The sequence below is a fragment of the Apis laboriosa genome, unplaced genomic scaffold, assembly GCF_014066325.1.
Source record: "Apis laboriosa isolate Shangri-la unplaced genomic scaffold, ASM1406632v1 scaffold68_cov148, whole genome shotgun sequence".
Lineage (NCBI taxonomy): Eukaryota > Metazoa > Arthropoda > Insecta > Hymenoptera > Apidae > Apis > Apis laboriosa.
In genome coordinates, this window is record NW_025224135.1 from 2387324 (window position 1) to 2408389 (window position 21066).

General features: G+C 29.5%; 1 protein-coding gene across 2 annotated transcripts; it reads left to right on the forward strand.

Moving 5' to 3' along the window:
- Positions 1-309: 309 nt before the first annotated feature.
- Positions 310-20844, forward strand: LOC122718732 (dynein axonemal heavy chain 7-like). 2 transcript variants are annotated; one of them, XM_043944025.1, is made up of 48 exons: positions 310-747; positions 1194-1348; positions 1609-1762; positions 1939-2085; positions 2288-2476; positions 2719-3095; positions 3183-3404; positions 3497-3794; positions 3929-4276; positions 4354-4619; positions 4718-4871; positions 5141-5367; positions 5433-5637; positions 5811-6045; positions 6141-6256; positions 6351-6629; positions 6861-7118; positions 7201-7485; positions 7575-7823; positions 8095-8440; positions 8554-8723; positions 8830-8961; positions 9106-9327; positions 9404-9855; positions 9936-10133; positions 10241-10388; positions 10516-10725; positions 10823-11004; positions 11276-11585; positions 11783-12028; positions 12105-12334; positions 12407-12626; positions 12893-13081; positions 13171-13545; positions 13672-13844; positions 13921-14166; positions 14331-14618; positions 14735-14926; positions 15073-15299; positions 15440-15810; positions 15890-16070; positions 16153-16341; positions 16546-17143; positions 17229-17439; positions 18098-18332; positions 18415-18566; positions 20237-20521; positions 20638-20844. In XM_043944025.1, exons 1-48 carry the CDS (start codon positions 310-312, stop codon positions 20842-20844), a joined length of 11787 nt encoding a protein of 3928 aa, XP_043799960.1. The 2 variants fall into 2 exon arrangements, with proteins under 2 accessions (XP_043799960.1, XP_043799961.1); XM_043944026.1 differs by lacking the exons at positions 18098-18332; positions 18415-18566; positions 20237-20521; positions 20638-20844 and adding an exon at positions 17770-17815.
- Positions 20845-21066: the final 222 nt, after the last annotated feature.

A 21066-nucleotide genomic window follows, 5' to 3' on the forward strand; every position in this document is an offset into this window, starting at 1 on the left:
ATATTTGTAAAGAAAGTAAAAAAGAAAATAATTTGTATCCATAAATATAACTTGAATAATTTTTGTGTCATATAATATGTGTCAATATATCATATGCAAACAATATATCTTCAATGATGTAAATTATAAGATTTGTATTGTATAGGGATTAAATTTATTTCATAATCTATCTTGATATATTAACTATTAACTTTTATTTATTTTTTTTTAATTGAATATATTCAACAAAAAATCATAGAAGAAAAAAAATATATGTACATTTTATGAAAGCACATGAAAAATCTATATTGAACGTATAAAGGAAAAAAAATGCATAAATATACAAAAAATAAATTTAAATATTTGTCACTATGTGAAGAAAGAATAAAATTTCGAAATCGACTTGTTGATGTAATAAAGAGAAAAGTACTGGAAGAAAAAGAAAAACAAAAAAAAGAGGAGATATTTTATGAATTCGATATAAAAGAAATAGAAAAAAAGGATGAAGATATAATTATAAAAGACGAAAAAGAGATTTTACAATACTATTATTATTTGATACAAGGTATCGATGATGTTTACATAGGATCAATAGATATTAATCTTTTGAAAAATATACTAAACCGTATTCCAACCAAATGGAAAGAAATATACAAAAATACTTTAGATGGTTTAGTGAAAGAAGTAAAAGATGAATATATATTCAGTATAAAGAAAGCAGTTATAGAATTCGTTATAGGAGAGTCACAATATCCCTCGTTATATGAGGTACATTTTAAACATTTCTAATCTATAATATACATATACATTTATATATATATATATATATATATATATACATATTATATATATTATATTATATATATATATAAATGTATATGTATATATACATTTGAAACATATTATCGAGTCTAAAGAAGAAAATGTTTTGGATTAGAAGAAGCAGATTAGCTTAGATATTAATTCGTTAATCGTAAAATGCAAATTATCGAAAATTAATTTTGGCAAGGAAATAGAATATTTCTTAACAATGCGAAACTCGTCTTATTTTATGCATCTCTCTTAATAAATACTTGCGTACATTGTTATTATAACATTGTACATTCTTGTACGAATACGAAAAAAATGAAAGGAAAAATATTAATAATAGGAAGAAGAACGGTGGTTAGTAGGGAAGAAAAGATGAAGATTCAAGAAACTACTATAATTTTCAGTTTGCTGCAATTGAGAAGTTTCAATTTAAAGGAGTACGATTTTCAAAGGAGCATGAAATTCAATATCATTGGAACAGAGCGAAAATCGAGAGAAAGTTGATATTATATCATCCTATTATACGACGAATTTTTGATTTCTGGAATCGAGAATTCAGGTTGGTTTCTTGTGCAAACTATTTCCATAATATTATTCATGGATATATATACATTTGATGCATATATTGTTAAAGTTATAAAGATAAATATATATTATAAAAAAGATTTTTTTTATACATAAAGTTATTAAAGTAAAAGAAAAATTATTCTATTTATTGTAAAGATAAGAGTTTTTTTTTTGCGTGTATCTAATGAATTTGACATTATAAATTATAAAATATGCAATTCGTTCGTTATATATCGTTTAATGATACAACAGTGACTGCAAGCTTTTATGCGAAGTGGAATTGGCAAGCCGGGAATTTATTACGGATCTTGAAGTATTCGAGAGAACTATTTCAAAAATGTATCATAAAACAAAGGAGGATCTTCTAAAATATTGCTTACCAAAAATTCAAGCGCTTTTTATTACGGTATTATAAATAATTTATATAATACAAAAGCTCAATTATTGAAATAAAAATAACGCGATATTTTTACGAACATAAATTTTTAAAATCTGAAAATCTTCTATAAGAAATATTATAATATAATATATTTAAGATATTATTTCATTTTATAATATAAATATGTTACATTGTTCATTAAGGCACTCCACCGAGACGAGTTACCACGTCGAAGCTCTGCAAAGTATCGAAAATTCTTTAATTGCGTCGCTGTCATCATGGAAGAAAAATTGCGAGGAGTTTTTTTGCGTTCGATAGAAGAATTTTTCAATTATCTTCACAACAAAAACGTGAGTTATATTTTTGCGACGAGAAGAGATTGGAAAAAAAAGAAACTAGGGGAAGGAGATCATTATGAAATTATGGCATTCTATTATTAAAATTAGATACCGCTTATTTTTTTCCTACTTTATATTCAATTTATCATATTAATATCTTATTATTGAAAAAGAAACCTAACCTAAAAATTTGATACGTTATTATTTATTATAGCAAATGCGTCGTGGCTTTGACATAAAAGTAATAGTGCGAAACGAACGGATAATATTCGACCCAACGTTTAATGACTTTGTGGAAACATTTTCGACGATATTAAATTTTTTTCGAGAGACTGTTAACGTGTTTCCACGCATTGAAACACTGTTGAATGAAACCTTTGATCCTAATAAAAAATTACTTCAGGTATTCTCCGTTTTGCACTTAACATTTGTTATAACTTATAGCAATCAGAAATTGAATTTTGCTTTAATCTACTTTAAACTATTTTTATTAAATTGTTCAAATATTGCTAAGTATTTTTGTTAAATTTAAAAAAAAATCACGAATGATTCATCTTTACACAAAAGTTTGAGATCTTAAGAGAATTAACGATTGAATTTACCTCTCAATTTTCACTTCTCTCAACATTTTCATTATCGTCACAGCCGTATATATCGACAGAATTTTTGAACAAGTGCAAAGAAGATATCGAACAACTAATCGAGAGAGAAAAAGTTGGTCCGATTGAACATTTAAAAATATTTGAAAAGTATGAGAATTTTATAATCGAATTGGAATCGAATAAAGTCGAAGAATTTAAAAAACTCGATACCTCGGAAAACTTCGATAAATATCGCGATCTAATAGATTATTACGATCGTTTGTCCCGCGATGTGACAATCGAATATACTGAAACTTATTACGCCGGATTTTTCATTGTACGCCGTAGAGATATTGTTAAATATATTTCTACGACAGCACAAAAATTTAAAAATATATTGGTCACCAAAATGATCAGCGAGTATCAGCAAAAATCTCGAGCGTAAGCGAATTTTACCTTCTCTCTGCTCAAATAAAATTCAAACGTTCCGGATAAATAATCCAAGTATTTTAATGTACACGTACATAGCGTGGGAAACGAGTATCAACGAATCGTAGATCGTGCACTAACCGTTCCAGCGAACACGAAGGAATTGGTGGAACTGCGAAAATTCATACATACCACGGAAACAGAAACTATTTCCGAATTAGAAACTCGATTAAGGGAAATTATTAAATATATCGTTATGCTGTCAGATTACTCCATCTTAAGCGCTATCGAGCTTAAACTCAATAATTTTGCTTTCCAATGGTAAGTGGGCGAGAAAAGAAGAAAATACGATAAAACGATTATAAAAACGAGAATTCGTTAAATTTTTTCTATTTTATTGCACACGATACAAGGTTTGACAAGCTTCCGGATATTTTCGAGGAACACAGAAAGATAGTTGCAAGCAAAATTGGAGAATTTCAAAATACTCTTAAAAGGAAAATCGAACAGTTCACACGGGATCTCGAGCTGTACGCGAAATATTGCAACGAATTACAGTATTGGGGCAATATAGAAGAGATATTTCGATACAGAGACAAAGCTATATATTTGGAAAACAAATTGATCACAGCAATGGATACGATCGATGAATTTAATGAGGAAGAAGAATTGTTCGGTTGGGAATTATCCCAATATCCTTTACGGAAAGCGGTAAGTTTGACAGTTCTGTCGATCCTACCTAACCTAAAAACAACAAAAACTTTATTCAAACAAATTTTGTATAATAATATAATCGTTCTATGCGACGATTGAATTTATTTGTGACGATTGAACTTATTCGTTAGACAGCCGACAAATTGATGCCATTTAAAAGATTGTACGATATATCTTGTGAGTTTTTAAACAACTACGAAAAATGGATGGATTCGGTGATAGGTACTTACGAGCCGGATGAGATCGATATGGAAACAGGAACCGCTTTTCGTACAATCTACAGATTAGAAAAGATTATACAAGAACCGATAGCGAAAAGTCTCGCTGAAACTATGCGGTTAAAGGTAGAAGAATTCAAAGAGCACATGCCTATTATATATACTCTTGGAAATACCTCTATGAAGAGCCGTCATTGGGAACAGGTGTCGGAAATTGTCGGCTTTCCTATAAAGATCGACGAGACGATGACACTTGCCAAGGTAAATTATCTTCTCTTATTTCTTAAATAAATAAATAAAGCGAATAAATATTTTACTCGTATGTAAATGCTTTGTAGATTCTCGATTTGAATTTGATGGACTACGTTGCGAAATTCGAAGCAATAGCGGAAGCAGCTACAAAGGAAGGTACCTTGGAAAAATCATTGGAACGAATGCATCATGATTGGGAAGAGATATCGTTCACTGTTAATCCTTATCGCGATACTGGCACCTATGTAATTGCCAGTGTAGACGAAATACAAATACTCTTGGACGATCATTTGATCAAGACTCAAACGATGAAGAATTCTCTTTATATCAAACCATTCGAAAAAGAGACGTTGTTAGTAGTCGTTTTTCTTCCTCTTTTTCTTTTGCTTCTTTTTTTTTTTTCAATTAACGATTCAATGCGCACTCCAATTACAATTCTTTGTCATTTAGAGAATGGGAGGCCAAACTATTACTGTTACAAAACATCATGGATTATTGGTTAATAGTACAATCAACATGGATGTATCTGGAACCGATATATACATCACCCGATATTCAAAAGCAAATGCCAGAGGAAAGTCGACGTTTTAGTGCTGTGGACAAAGTACATAATTTATATATATTTATTCCTATTTTTTAAGAACTTGCACACGATATTATCAATAATATTATCAATAATATCGATAATAAGTATTGATCATTTATAATTCTATTAACTTGGATTGGATTGAAAATATTATTATAAAACCCTATTGACGATATTATTTTCAATACTATTGATCGTGCGAATCCTTTTATTTGAAAGCGCAAATTAATTCTTACATGAGACAAGGAAAGAGAAAGAGAATTGTGATTAACTGCTTGTTCATATAGATTTGGAGGGAAATTATGTCAATTGTAGTGGAGGATCCTCGAGTTATGTCAGTCGTTGCAATCGATAAAATGCTGGAAAAATTGAAGAAATGTACAAACTTGCTAGATTTAATACAGAAAGGACTTACCGCCTATTTGGAAAAGAAAAGATTGTACTTCCCACGATTCTTTTTCTTGTCGAATGATGAACTCTTGGAAATATTATCGGAAACGAAAGATCCTACCAGGTACAATTTTAACATTAGAAGGATTAAATTATCCTTTTAATTCTTATCCTTCTATTCATTGTCAGAGTGCAACCGCACCTAAAGAAATGCTTCGAAGGAATTGCAGAAGTAAAGTTTACCGAATATGATTACATAATAACAGCTATGAGATCCTCTGAAGGAGAGGAAATTGTTCTTGAGGTCACTATTGATACAATGGCTGCTCGAGGCCAAGTTGAAAAATGGTTACTTGAACTTGAATTTGCTATGAAGAAAAGCGTTAAAGCACAGGTAAGATACGAATCGTCGCAACGATAATAATTCGATCGAAAATTTAAAGATAATAATCCAAAAGGGAAATATATTCATGATGTTTCAATTTTCTCACAGAAAAGAAATAAAATTTTTTTTAACATACATATATATATATATATATAGCAAATATATTAATATATTTTTAACAGGTAATTCGAGCAAAGGATGCGTATTTAATAGAGGTTAGAACACAATGGGCTTTACATTGGCCTGGTCAGACTATTCTCTGTATCAGTAAACTTTACTGGACAACCGATGTGACAGCGGCCCTATCAAAATCTTTACAAGCTGTAAAAGATTACATCGATGTTTGTACACACGAATTGAATGAAATAGTAAAATTAGTACGTGGTAAATTAACAAAACAGAACCGTGTAACATTGGGTAATAATATATGAAATATCGTGTATAAAAAGTAATGCAAAATTTTTAAATCATACTCGTATAATATAATGTAACTTGTTCACAAAATGTAACAGAGGCATTGGTTACAATGGACGTCCATAGCCGAGATGTTGTATCTGGATTGTACGAAAAACGAATTTCCCAACCGACGAATTTCCAGTGGTTGGCTCAACTAAGATACTATTGGATAGTAAATAGATATAAAAATAAAAAATAAAAAATAACATAAAATACAAACAATCTCATGATCGACTGTAAATATTATTATTATGTCTTTTTTTTAGGAAGATAATTTATGGTCAACGATGATAAATACGTCTTTAAGATACGCATACGAGTATCTGGGAAACACATCTAGGTTGGTCATAACACCGTTAACCGATAGATGCTATCGTACTTTATTCAGCGCTCTAAGCTTGCATCTTGGTGGTGCGCCTGAAGGTCCAGCCGGAACTGGGAAAACTGAGACTACTAAGGATTTAGCTAAGGCTGTAGCCAAGCAGTGTGTTGTATTTAATTGTTCCGAAGGTTTGGATTACATAGCTTTGGGTAAATTTTTTAAGGTAAATTATTTCACGCTATTATCTTTCAATTATATTACATTCAATACTTTCATATTTTGCCTCTTTCAAATTTATTTTACAATTCTGATATTATTATACTTGCTATATTATTATAACATGAACCATATAATATGTATATATTTTATCTCTATCAAATTTATTTTACAATTATGATATTATTATATTTATTATATGTGTATTACAACATGAATGATACATTATGTATTATAGGGGTTGGCAAGTACCGGAGCATGGTCTTGTTTCGACGAATTTAATCGGATCGATTTGGAAGTATTGTCAGTGGTGGCACAGCAAATCTTAACTATTCAACGAGCCATTAATGCTGGACACGATTCGATAATTTTTGAAGGTACCGAGATCTCGTTAGATCCCACCTGTGCTGTTTTTATTACGATGAATCCCGGTTATGCTGGAAGAACCGAGCTTCCTGATAACTTGAAAGCACTGTTTCGACCAGTTGCAATGATGGTACAGACAGATATAATCGTTCGTAAAACTTGTTATTGTAACTTTTTTAACAAGAAGAAATTAATTTTCCTTCGTTCCTCAGGTGCCGGATTATGCTTTGATCGCCGAAAATACGTTATACTCGTACGGATTTTACGAGGCACGACCACTCTCAGTAAAAATCGTAACAGCTTACACGTTATGCTCGGAACAATTGTCCAGTCAAAATCATTACGATTATGGAATGAGAGCGGTGAAATCCGTTCTGATAGCTGCTGGTAATTTAAAAATAAAATATCCGGATGTGGATGAGAATATTTTAATATTGCGCAGTATCAAAGACGTCAATTTACCCAAGTTTCTTAGCGAAGACTTGCCATTATTCAATGTATACATATATATATATATTACTTTATTGTTTAATTCAAAATTTGTTTCTTTATCCGTTTTCTTAATCCCGTTCTCATTCGATTTTAGGGTATCACATCCGATCTATTTCCTGGTGTGATACTTCCAGCGGCAGATTATACCGATTTGAATTCATGTGTCTTTGACGCTTGTACAACGTCCAATTTGCAATGTACACCATGGTTTTTAGAGAAAATACATCAAATTTTCGAAATGATGATCGTTCGTCACGGATTTATGATTGTCGGTTTTCCATTCGCTGGAAAGACAGCAGCGTATAAGATTTTAGCTAGTGCATTAACCCTTTGCGAAGAGAGGGTAAGTCCCTTACTTGTTATAAGTGCAAAACTGGATTTATACTTTATATATATATATATATATATATATATATATATATACACTTATACACTATATATATACACTATTATATATATATATACTATTTATATATATACACTTATATATATATAAATTTCAGAATTTATATATATATTTATATATATAGAATTTATATATATTCATTATATATAATATATTATATTATATATATAATATATTATATATACACTTATATATATATAAATTTCAGAATTTAATGAATGAACGTAAAGTAGAAACTTTCGTGATGAATCCCAAGGCAATTACGTTGGGTCAATTGTACGGTCAATTCGATCCTGTGTCTTACGAATGGACTGATGGTGTTTTGGCAATTAGTTATCGTGCTTTCGCAACATCGACCACTCCAAATCGCAAATGGTTGATATTTGACGGTCCAATAGACGCGGTATGGATAGAAAGTATGAATACCGTATTGGATGACAATAAAAAGCTTTGTCTAATGAGCGGAGAAATTATCCAGTTAGCACCATACACCAATTTAGTGTTCGAGACGATGGATTTAGAATACGCCTCACCGGCAACAGTTTCTCGTTGCGGTGTGTTTTTCATTATTATTATTATTATTTTAATTATTATCCCCTGTTATTCTCTATTCCAATGAATATTATAAGAATATTTAATGTTTGAATTTTTCCTTGTTCGAATTTAGGCATGATCTACATGGAACCAAATGATCTCGGCTGGGATCCTTTGCTTAAATCTTGGATAAATACTCTTCCTGCTGTTATAAGTGCATGGTTAAGAAACTTTATATACGAGTCATTATTTCGAAGATTTTGCGATCCCATATTTTATTGGTTACATCAGGGTATCGCCGAAGTTTGTATTTTTAAAGCTTTCTATTTTTTTTTTTTTTTCAGTTTATTTATTCCACGTGTAAGTGAAACTCGCAAGATTGATCAAGTATAATTTTACAACTTTATAGATAATGTGTCCTATGCAGGATACAAATCTTGTACGTTCATTGACCTATCTGATGGATTGTTTTATCGAAGAATATTACGATGAAAAAATTGCCAAGAATATCGATGAATTGGATCTTCGAGCGCAAATCGAGGTTAGATTGTTATACATATATGTATATTTTAACCTTCAAATAGAAGAATATAATAATAAATAAGATTATAACAAGGAATATAAAATATAATTCTTTTATTTATTCTAACGTAAATCAAAATTCAAATTTATGAACATTTTTCAGGGTTCATTTTTCTTTTCATGTATATGGGCTTTGGGAGGTAACTTGCACACAAAATCAAGAGAAAGCTTTAGCAATCTCTTCCGTGGTTTTCTCGAAAAAACTTTTCCTCCTGATTTGATAGAAAGTTATAAGTTGAAAGTCCCGATAGATCCACCTTTAAAGCCATATATATTTCTTATGCCACGACATGGTCTGATCTTTGATTATAGATTTATCAAAGAGGTAAGTTATGTTTAATCAATATATACGATATCGAAATAATTAAAATTTTTTTTTTTTATCGTGACGATATGATTAGGGCAAAGGAAAATGGAAACTATGGTCCGATGATTTGATCGACACTCCACCAATCCCTCGAGACATACCTGTGAACCAAATAATAGTGCCTACTGTCGAGACGATACGATACATAACTTTATTTCGTTTATTAGTAGGGAATAAAAAACCTGTGTTGCTCGTAGGTCCAACCGGAACAGGAAAATCAGTTTATGTAATCGATTTTCTATTGAAGAAAAATAATCCTCAGGACAATAAACCGTTGATCATAAATTTTTCCGCGCAAACTACGGCGAATCAGACTCAAGACACAATTATGGGAAAATTAGATAGACGACGAAAAGGTGTTTACGGGGCACCGATAGGCAAAAAATGGATCATTTTTGTTGATGATCTTTCAATGCCATTGAAAGAAATTTATGGAGCGCAACCTCCAATCGAGTTGTTACGACAATGGCTAGATCACGGAGAATGGTGAAAAAATTTCTTTAGATTCTATTTGTTAATTGATATATATACATAATATAATGTAATACAATTTCGAATTGTTGCAGGTTCGATAGAAAAGAAAGGACTATGATAAAACTGATCGATGTACAGTTAATGTGTGCCATGGATCGACCGTATCGTGGTGGAAAAGATGTTACACCTCGATTTAAAAGGCACATGGTCGTTTTAGCAATATCAGAGTTTGAAGACGAAGTAATGTTTACGATATTTAGTAAAATCTTTCTTTGGCATCTTGAAACAAGGTAAGTTATAAATTTTCTTTTTTTTCTCTATTATTATATAAATTTTTGTTTCTTTTCTTTCGTAAACAAATATTAAGTTAATATTAATTAACTTTTTTTTTTTTTAGAGGATTCAGCAAGGATTTCGATCCATGTATGGAAGAAGTTGTTATGGGTACGTTAGATATGTATAAGGAAAGTCTAGCTAATCTTTTACCAACTCCAGCCAAATGTCATTATGTCTTCAATCTTCGTGATTTCTCCAAAGTGATACAGGTTCCTTTAATTTTAAAACTGTTTTTCTGCTGTCACAATAGTAGTTTTGTATAATTTTTGTTTTTATTATTTTTTTTATTTTGATCTATTTCATATATACTAATAATAATTAATTTGAATATTGTAGGGCGTGCTATTGTCAGTCCCAGAAACTACACCAACTATATTCTGCATGAGGAGACTTTGGGTTCATGAGATACTTCGAGTGTTTGGAGATCGTTTAATAGATCAAATCGATATTTCTTGGCTTGTGAGGCAAATACGCGTTACTCTAACAAACCGAATGCTCATGGATATGGATGACTTGTTTGAAGATCTTATTATTTCACGCGACAAAGTAAATCTTTTTAATCTAATTTCTCTTTTTAATCTTTTTTAATATCATTATACAACGTTGTTTTATTGCATATTTCTATTTCTTTTTTTAAATCAAGCCTGAATTAATCACCGACTTAGAACTTCGGAATTTAATATGTTGCGACTTCGCGGACACGAAAGCGGAGATACGACTTTATCAAGAAGTTAAGAATCTTGAAGAGTTACGAGAAGTAGTAGAAAATTATTTATCTGAATATAATACGGTGTCGAGAAAACCGATGAATTTAGTCTTATTTCGGTAAGTGTATCGTACTTGTGATATGGACGAATATATTTGGGGATAAAACTTTTGAAAATTCTTCTCGTCATTTATTTATCCATAAGTTTGACAATTTTAATCATTCTAAACATTCAATTAAATGTAAAAATACTTTCGAGAACAATTCGAAAAGAATTTTCTTTTCAAATGGACATACGTATCCATACGTATCCAATTTAGAAGGTTGGTAAAGATTAAAAATTAAATTTAAATCTTGATTAAAAATCTTTTCGAATATGCTGACTTCTAGATATGCCATCGAACATTTGTCACGAATTTGCCGTATTATCAAACAACCACGAAGTCACGGACTTCTTGTCGGAGTTGGAGGTACAGGAAGACAATCGTTAACTAGGTTAGCTTCACATATATGCGATTATGAGGTTTTTCAAGTTGAAGTCACTCAACAATACGGAATGGCCGCATGGCACGAGGATGTAAAAGCAATTTTAAGACGCGCCACTGCCACTGATCTTCACTCTACCTTTCTCTTTTCCGATACCCAAATTAAAGAGGAAAGTTTCCTCGAAGATATGAGTAATTTGCTTAATTCTGGAGAGGTAAATTAAATGGTCATTAGATGGTAAATAGATTCTATAGAAAAAAAATTCTAACATTATTAAAGGAAAAAAATAATTATAGTTGTTATAATAATAATATAATAATAATTAATGTAACAATGAAATTTATTGATAAAAAAAAATTGAACAATATTTTGATTCTTATGCTTTGAATTTAATATTCTAATTACGTTTAGATACCAAACATATTTAACATCGATGAACTAGCAGAAATATACGAACAAATGAAGCAAATAGATAGACAGCGGGATCGAGCACTACAAACGGATGGAAGCGCGGTGGCTCTGTTCAATCTTTTTGTTCAGATAACACGCGATCAACTTCACATCGTGATAGTAATGTCTCCTATAGGAACTAATTTCCGCAATAGGATCAGAAAATTTCCGGCACTAGTGAATTGTTGTACCATTGATTGGCTTCAGGTATTTTTTCATACAATAATAATAATAATAATGAGAATAACGATGATGATAATGGTAGTGGTAATTATAATAACAGCCATGGCCGCCAGATGCACTGCTAGCAGTTGCAACTAGATTTTTATCAGCGATAGAACTTACGGATAATGAAAGAAACGCCGGTATCGACATGTGCCAATATTTTCATGTTTCCACCGAAAATTTGAGCACAGAATTCTTAAATCGGTTAGACAGAAATGTTTATGTCACTCCAACTTCGTATCTTGAAATGATAAATACATTTAAAGATTTGTTAACCAAAAAACGAGAGTAAGTAATATTATTGAATAAATAATCGGTTCGAATTGTTTTTTTTTTTTTTTAAATTTTGCAATACAACAGGGAAATAATAAACGCGAAAAATCGATACGAACGTGGTTTAGAACAATTAGACGATACGCAAAAACAAGTCGTAATGATGCAAGATATGCTTAAGTTATTACAACCGCAATTAATAACCGCCACTCAAGACGTTGAAAGGATGTTGCTCGAGGTTGAAAAAGAAAGTCACGATGTTGAAGAATTTGAGAAAATTGTAAAAATTGACGAAGCTGCAGCCGCGGTCAGTAAATAATCTTATATATTCAGTTGTGACAATGATATATTTCATAAAATTGTAATTTTTGAGTTATTGTTATAGAGTTATTATTTCGCTTGTATTTTTTATTGGTAAAGTATTGTAAGTATTGATAACTGTATTTTACTTGCATCAAATAATTATCATAGTATGTAGTATAGTATAGTAAAAATTAAAATCTATTTAAAAAAACATTTATACTTGATAAAGTATAGATCAATAGATAACATCGCTTAAATCTATGTTTTTAGGTTTACGCAAATGAAGCGGCCGCAATTAAAGCTGAATGTGATGCCGATTTGGCTCAAGCATTGCCAATTCTAAGACGTGCACAAAGTGCTTTGGATACTCTGACAACAGCCGATATTGCTATAGTAAGAGCAATGAAGAAACCACCAGGAGGAGTGAGATTAATCCTCGAAAGTGTCTGTGTCCTCAAGGTTGATAACTTATTGTGTTCACTAAGGTTACGTACAGATCGATCATTCCTTTTTTTCCCCCCTTTTCTTTATTTCCTCACATTGCATAGCAAATCAAACCAGAGCGAGTTCAACAACCTGACGGTACATATATCGACGATTATTGGAGATCGTCTCTGAGAATGTTGAGCGATGCAAGATTTCTCGATTCGTTGCTCAATTTTGACAAGGATAATATCCCCGATCACGTGATTGAAAGAATCCGGAAACAATATTTGACCAATCCGGATTTCGATCCTGAAAAAATAAAGAAAGTATCTACGGCATGCGAGGGATTATGTCGATGGGTGTTTGCAATGTCTGAATACGATATAGTGACGAAAATGGTTGCTCCCAAGAGAAAAGCTCTAGCACAGGCGCAGAGCGTTTACGACAAAGCTATGGAAACTTTGGAAGCGAAACAAAAACAACTTCGACAAGTACAGGTATGCAAATTCTCACAAATGTGTGATAGTTTTCAACTATGAAATATTTTATATATAATTTTATATATTTTATATATTATATATATATATATATATTTTATATATGAAACGAAACATTTTGTATAGGAAAAATTAAAAATATTGGAAAATCTTTTGGAAGAAAGGAGAATAGCTTTTCAAGAAATGTCCGACAAAGTAGCGGATTGCGAAACAAAATTAAAACGTGCGGAAGATTTAATTGGAGGATTAGGCGGAGAATACACGCGTTGGTATGAAACTGCAATAGCTTTGGGAGAAAGGTGAAATTCATGTACAATACATGCATACATATATATTTCGAGCTAAATGAGTTATTACAAGTTTATTATCTCATAGATATCATCGATTAATGGGTGATATTATAATTGCTTCTGGTGTGATTGCATATTTGGGTCCTTTCACAATGCCTTTTCGAATTCAACAAATTATTCTATGGGTAGAACGATGTACCAATTTACAAGTGATTTGCACTTCAGATTTTCAGCTACGTGATATACTTGGAGATCCAGCTTTAATTAGATCTTGGAATATTTTTGGACTTCCAAACGATGCATTTTCCATCGATAATGGCATTATTATTAAGTAAAATATACTTGCGTTTTTTCGTTTTCCAAATCTTCTTATACAGATCAGAAAATATATATTCTCCTATTTTTTTTTTTATCTCTTCAATAATTTTTTTTATTTAATTAAATATTTTTTTTATGTAATTAAATACTACTGAAAAATTTGCGTTTAATATTTAGAAATTCAAGAAGATGGCCATTGATAATAGATCCTCAAGGTCAAGCCAATAGATGGATAAAAAACATGGAAAAAGAGAATAATTTGAATATCATTCGGTTAACTCAAGCTGATTATGGACGAGCGTTGGAAAATGCATTGCAATTTGGACAGCCAGTACTGTTAGAGCATATTGGCGAAGAATTGGATGCTATACTTGAACCGATTTTACTTAAGGAAACGTTTAAACAAGCTGGTGCGATCTGTATAAAATTTGGTGATGCGATTATTGAATACAATGATAACTTTAGGTATTTTTGTATAATAATTTTGATACAATAGTATTAAAGTATATGATTATTTATATAACAATAGATTATTTATTATAACAGCAATAATCATTATTATTAATTTGTTTTGTTTTTAGACTCTATATCACTACGAGATTAAGAAATCCACATTATCTACCAGAAATAGCAGTTAAAGTAACGCTATTGAATTTCATGATAACACCAACAGGATTGGAAGATCAATTATTGGGTATTGTTGTAGCAAAGGAAAGACCAGATTTGGAATCGGAAAAAAATATTTTGATTGTGCAAGGAGCCGCGAACAAGAAGTACGTTGGCTTTAATATTTTAAATATATATTTAAGATACTATTTAAGGCTTCTGTTTCTATATATTCTTCATCAATTCTTATTCTTTCTTTTTTTTATTATTAATTATTTATTATTATTATTATTTTATTATTGTTGCAAATTAGATTATTAAAAGAAACAGAGGACAAAATTTTGGAAGTATTATCAGCAGCTGAAGGTAATATATTAGAGGATGAAGAAGCGATAAATATTTTAACATCGTCTAAAAATTTAAGCGATGAAATTCAAATAAAACAAACGGTAGCTGAACAGACAGAAAAGTCAATCGACAAAGCCAGATTGGAATACACACCTATCGCAATATATTCAACCGTATTATTTTTTACCACTGGTAATAAGTTTAACATTATATTATTTTTTTCTTTTGATCATACAAATCTGTATATTTATCATTTTGATTATTTGATTAATTGATAAAAAAAAAAAACAAAAAAAAAATAAATTGTTGAAAAAAATTAAATTTTGTTTCAGCTATGTTAATAAATATCGATCCAATGTATCAATATTCATTATCATGGTTCGTAAATTTATTCGAATTGGCTATTGATCATACAGAACCAGCGGATAGTGTTGAAACTCGACTAAGAGATCTTACAAAATATTTCACATATTCTCTTTACGCAAATGTTTGTAGATCTTTATTCGAGAAAGATAAGCTATTGTTTTCTTTCTTATTGACGATCAATTTGCTAGAACAACGAGGACAAATTTCTCGAGCACATTGGGGATTTTTACTATCGGGTGGACTCGCTATCGAAAACCCACATATAAATCCAACGACATGGCTACCGACTAAACAATGGAATGAATTATGCAATCTTGATGATGTCGAAAATTTTGTGGTTAGTCTGTGAATGATATTCAACTTAAAAAAAAAAATATTATTTACAAAAATTTAATTTTCAATTGTTAATTCTTTAGGGTATTCGAATAACATTTACCAAATATACTAAAGAGTGGAAAGAATTATTCGATTCTAGAGAACCGCAAAATGCAGATATCCCTTACCCATTTCACGATGTGAATCTATTTAAAAGATTGTTGATATTAAGATGCATTCGTCCTGATAAGATCATTCCCGCAGTGCAAAATTTTGTAGCAGGTATTGATATTTTTAATTTAATTATCTCGTGTATACTTGAAATTAATACGTTATATTTACATGTTATAACATTAATTTTCAGATGAACTTGGCGAACAATTTATTATACCGCCACCATTCGATTTGGCCTCATCTTACGCTGATTCGAACAGCTGCATTCCATTGATATTCATATTAACACCTGGTACAGATCCAGCGCAATTATTACTCTCGTTTGCAAATGAACAAGGTTTCGGCGTGAGTCGTCTTTTTTACATTTCTCTTGGTCAAGGTAATTGCCAAATTTCCAATGAAATTTTTTAATCAACAATTAAATATTTTTGAGAAAGTTTGAAAAAAGTTTGATATATAGGTGAAAAAATAAAAAAAAAATAAGAGATATATAGGGATATATAGGGATATATATGAACAAATAAAAGGAAAAAAAGAAGAAAAGGAAGGAATAATTAAAAATAAATTTGATGATATTCGATAGGACAAGGACCAATTGCCGAAGAAATGATTCAATCAGCTGTTATTGTTGGTAATTGGATCGTTTTGCAAAACTGTCATTTGGCAATTAGTTGGATGGCAACATTGGAAAAAATTTGTGAAGGCTTTATGCCAGATACGATCCATCCAGAATTTCGTTTGTGGTTGACGAGTTATCCGTCGGAACATTTCCCCTCCTTGGTTTTGGAAAGCAGTATAAAAATGACTAACGAACCACCTAAAGGTCTAAGGGCTAATATTATTAGATCGTACTTGAGTGATCCAATCAGCGATCCAGACTTTTTCGAATCTTGCATACAAACTGAATATTTCAAAAAACTTCTTTACTCCTTGTGTTTCTTCCATGCTGTGATTCAAGAGAGAAGAAATTTTGGTCCAATTGGTTGGAATATTACGTACGAATTCAACGAGACCGATCTTCGAATTAGCGTTTTACAATTACATCTTTTTCTCGATGAATTCCCGGATGTGAGATTCGATGCACTCAAGTATTTGACCGGAGAATGTAACTATGGTGGAAGAGTAACAGATAGTTGGGACCGCAGAACTTTAACTACTATTTTGACGAAATTTTATTGCGAGTAACTTCATATTTTTATTTACATTTATTTACATTCGAATAAATAAAATAAAATAATTTTCTACATGATTTTATTGATTTTCTAGGAAGCTGCTTACTGAGAAACGTTATTATTTCGACGATACCTCAACGATTTATTATTGTCCAATTGTAAGGGAATATGAAGCTTTTTTGGAATACACAAAGAATTTACCCTTAATCACCCCACCAAGTGTCTTTGGTATGAACGAAAATGCGGATATTATTAAAGAGCAACAAGAAACAGATCTTTTATTTTCGTCACTTCTATTAACTCAGGTAATTTATTAATTCATTTTGATATGTTCTTATTTTATATCTTTTTATACTCGCACAGAATTCATTAATCATATTAAAAATGTTTATGCAAAGTAATAAAATTTTTATGAATATAATTAAAAAAATAAAATTTAAATAGAGATTTTCTTTCTTTTTCAAATGCACATTTGAATATTTTTAATTTCTTTTTATATTTTTTTTTTTTTTTTTTTGTATATCATGTGCATTATGTAGATTTCTGTATATTTAAATTTTGCATAAATGTAAAGTTTATTCATTAGTTATATTGATAATTTAATATTATAATTTGTATATGGCAATCTTATTCAGGATCGTTTGGTATGTATTATTATTATACAATAAGTACAAATAAATTACGCGAAAATCATACTTATATTTAAGATTTTTATAATTTTCTATTATTTTTATTTTTTTTATAAATATAATTTTATAAATATTATTATTTTTATAAATACGCCTTTATTTCCTTGTATCTTTGCTACATTAGGATCTCTGGCAATTAAAACAGGTTAGTAAATTCATACTGTTCAGATACACATTACAAAAAATTTATGATAATATTTCTTCATATAAAAATGTTTGAATCATAATGAAAGTAAAATTCAATTGAATTCTATACTACTTTTTATCTCTTTAGGAAAGAATTAAAACTGGAACAGGAGAAGACATTAATAATGAAATAGTACTTAGAATGGCGAATGATATTTTAAAAAAATTACCGGAAGATTTTAATCTTGCAGCAGCTCTCAGAAGATATCCAATGTCTTATAAACAAAGTATGAATACTGTATTAGTCCAAGAAATGGGAAGATTTAATAAACTTCTTGGCTATATAAGAATGAGCTTAGAAAATATCATAAAAGCTATAAAAGGTTTCTGTGATTTTGTCAAAATTTCCATGTATATTATATTTTTAGCCAATTCATATTCTCATTTATTTATATGTATACATAGGTCTTGTCATCATGTCATTTGAATTAGAAGATGTTTATGACGCAATTTTAACTAACAAAATACCTTGTTTATGGAAACAATATTCATATCCATCCTTAAAACCACTTGGTAGTTACGTACTTGATTTATTAAATCGCATAATTTTTCTTGAAGTAAGATATTATGTTTTCTGAATTTATTATTATAATTAGTGATTAATTATTTAAATTAGAATCCATTCTATCGATTTCAATTATTAAAATGTATTAGAAGAATATTAGAAACAATAATTCTTTTAAGTATATATATATATATATATATATATATATATATTTACATAAAGTATCGCTCGAACATTTTGAATATCTTACTTATTATTGATAAAAGAATTACTCTTATTAAGAGAAAAATATCAGAAAAAATATTATTTTATTCAAAAATATAAAATCTGCAATTCGAAATATTTGAATGCTTATTTCAATAAGAGAAAAAATAACAAGTGTAAATCATGAGATAGAATACCAAAACAAACAATATATACGTGCATGCAATCATCATATTAATAAATGCATATTCATGTTTTTGCATTTTATTTAATTATTCTTATTTTTTCAGAATTAATTGCATTTATATATGATGTATTATTACATTCATTTCTCTCTAATATTTAACAATTAATATTAAAATATTTATAAATGTTGTTCATGAGCACTTATTGCTCACGAGATTTATAAAGCTTATTCGGAGAAATTCTTCATAGAAATTCCTTTCTATTATTATAGCTCGCAGACTTCTATTAAGTCTAAATAAAAGTTGACGTTATCTGAGAAGACTGTCGTTTTTGAGAATTTAATCGACACTTATAATTCTTTTTGACACATTTCAACCTGTCTCAAGCGGAACCCGATCCCAAGGATGACATACTTTAGATACGGCTGACCCAACGGCAACATCATTCTAGTTCGAGTCTAATCCTTTTTAACTTAGGAGTATTGCGAGTTAGGCACTAACCGATGTTATTGGTTATTATTGTGGCCCACCGAGAAACTGAGATCTTCCCAATTGAACTAGAAAGGGATTTTCTAAGGGCACGAGTTTCATTGATGAAGATTTTTATGGTGAACATATCGCTAGCTGACCGCTAGATACGACAATAGTTTCTTTGTAATTACACATCATGCTCTGACCATCGGACACGATTATCTGCTATGAGAAATTCTGCTTTCTTATAGACACGCGTACTGTACATGTAATCGCTTATAAATTTCACTTATCTTTAAGAAATATAATTAACAGCACTAGCTTTTTTCACACACACATCTCAGTCGAAAAAGCATTTAATACATATATATATGCACTTAAATACACTACAATATTGCGAATGCGAACAAATGTTATATTTATAATATGTTATAAAATAAGAATGAGATTTATGCACGCAAAAATTTACTTATATTCACATACATTTATATTTTTACATCAATAAGTTTTTATCAATATATACGTATAATTTTCATGAATATTGAAATTTCATTTACATATCTTATTATTTGTCTCTTCTTATTCAAAATAATATGTATTAAAAAATGTATTTAGAAAATTTAAAAAGTTAAATAGTAATCATTCATGAAATTAGAATATTAAATTTGAGAAATTGAATGAAATTGTAATCAATGGAATAGATTCTAATATAATTAATTACAAATTATTGCAAAAAATTTGAATTATTTTAATAATTTTTAATAATTTTAATTATCAATTTTAAAAATATAAATTATATACATATATAATATTATAAATAATAATAATATAATAATAATAATATATATAAAATTTATTGTAGGAATGGTATGAAAAAGGACCACCAGTTGTTTTTTGGATGTCGGGATTCTTTTTTACTCAAGCATTTCTAACAGGAAGTAGACAAAATTATGCTAGAAAATATCAAATTCCTATAGATCTTTTGGTTTTTGATTATTTCGTATTAAAATATGAAAGAGCACCCACAGTTCCTCCTGATGATGGAGTATACATATACGGATTATTTTTAGATGGCGCTAGATTTAATAAAGAAGAAATGATTTTAGATGAAAGTTTTCCAAAAGTACTTTACGAACCTATGCTTCCTGTACGTATTTATATAATATATTTTTTTAATATATCTGTTATATTCTTCATTTGTTCATTTTTTATTATTTTTCATTGTGTTTCACGTTTTATAATTTATTGTTATTATCGTTCTAGATGTGGTTTATACCTATAAAAAAAGAAGATATAAAAGAAAGAGCAATATATTCGTGTCCTGTATATAAAACTTCTGAAAGACGAGGAGTTTTATCCACTACCGGACATTCAACAAATTTTGTTATCGCTGTATCTTTACCTACATTAAAATCATCAGAACATTGGATTTTGAGAGGAGTCGCGCTACTTTGTCAACTCTCTGAATAAATTTTTTATTTTTTTTCTTAGATTTTTCTTAATTTTTAAAAAAAAAAATAAGTAAATTTCTAATTTAAAAAAAAAATATTTAAATTTTAAAATAAAATAAAAAAATTAAAAATGTTTATTATGAATATAAATTATATATACATTACAAATATTTAAAAAATAAAAATTGTACGTATAAAATTATTAAATTATTTTTGTAATTCCATTTTTATATATGTAAGT

Excerpts from the sequence above, each read along its gene's own strand:
- LOC122718732 (XM_043944025.1), top strand. The coding sequence starts at position 310 with ATGCATAAATATACAAAAAATAAATTTAAATATTTGTCACTATGTGAA. Across the intron at positions 8,962-9,105 it reads ATCTTCGAGCGCAAATCGAG|GGTTCATTTTTCTTTTCATG; the intron begins GTTAGATTGTTA and ends AACATTTTTCAG. Across the intron at positions 18,333-18,414 it reads TATCATAAAAGCTATAAAAG|GTCTTGTCATCATGTCATTT; the intron begins GTTTCTGTGATT and ends ATGTATACATAG.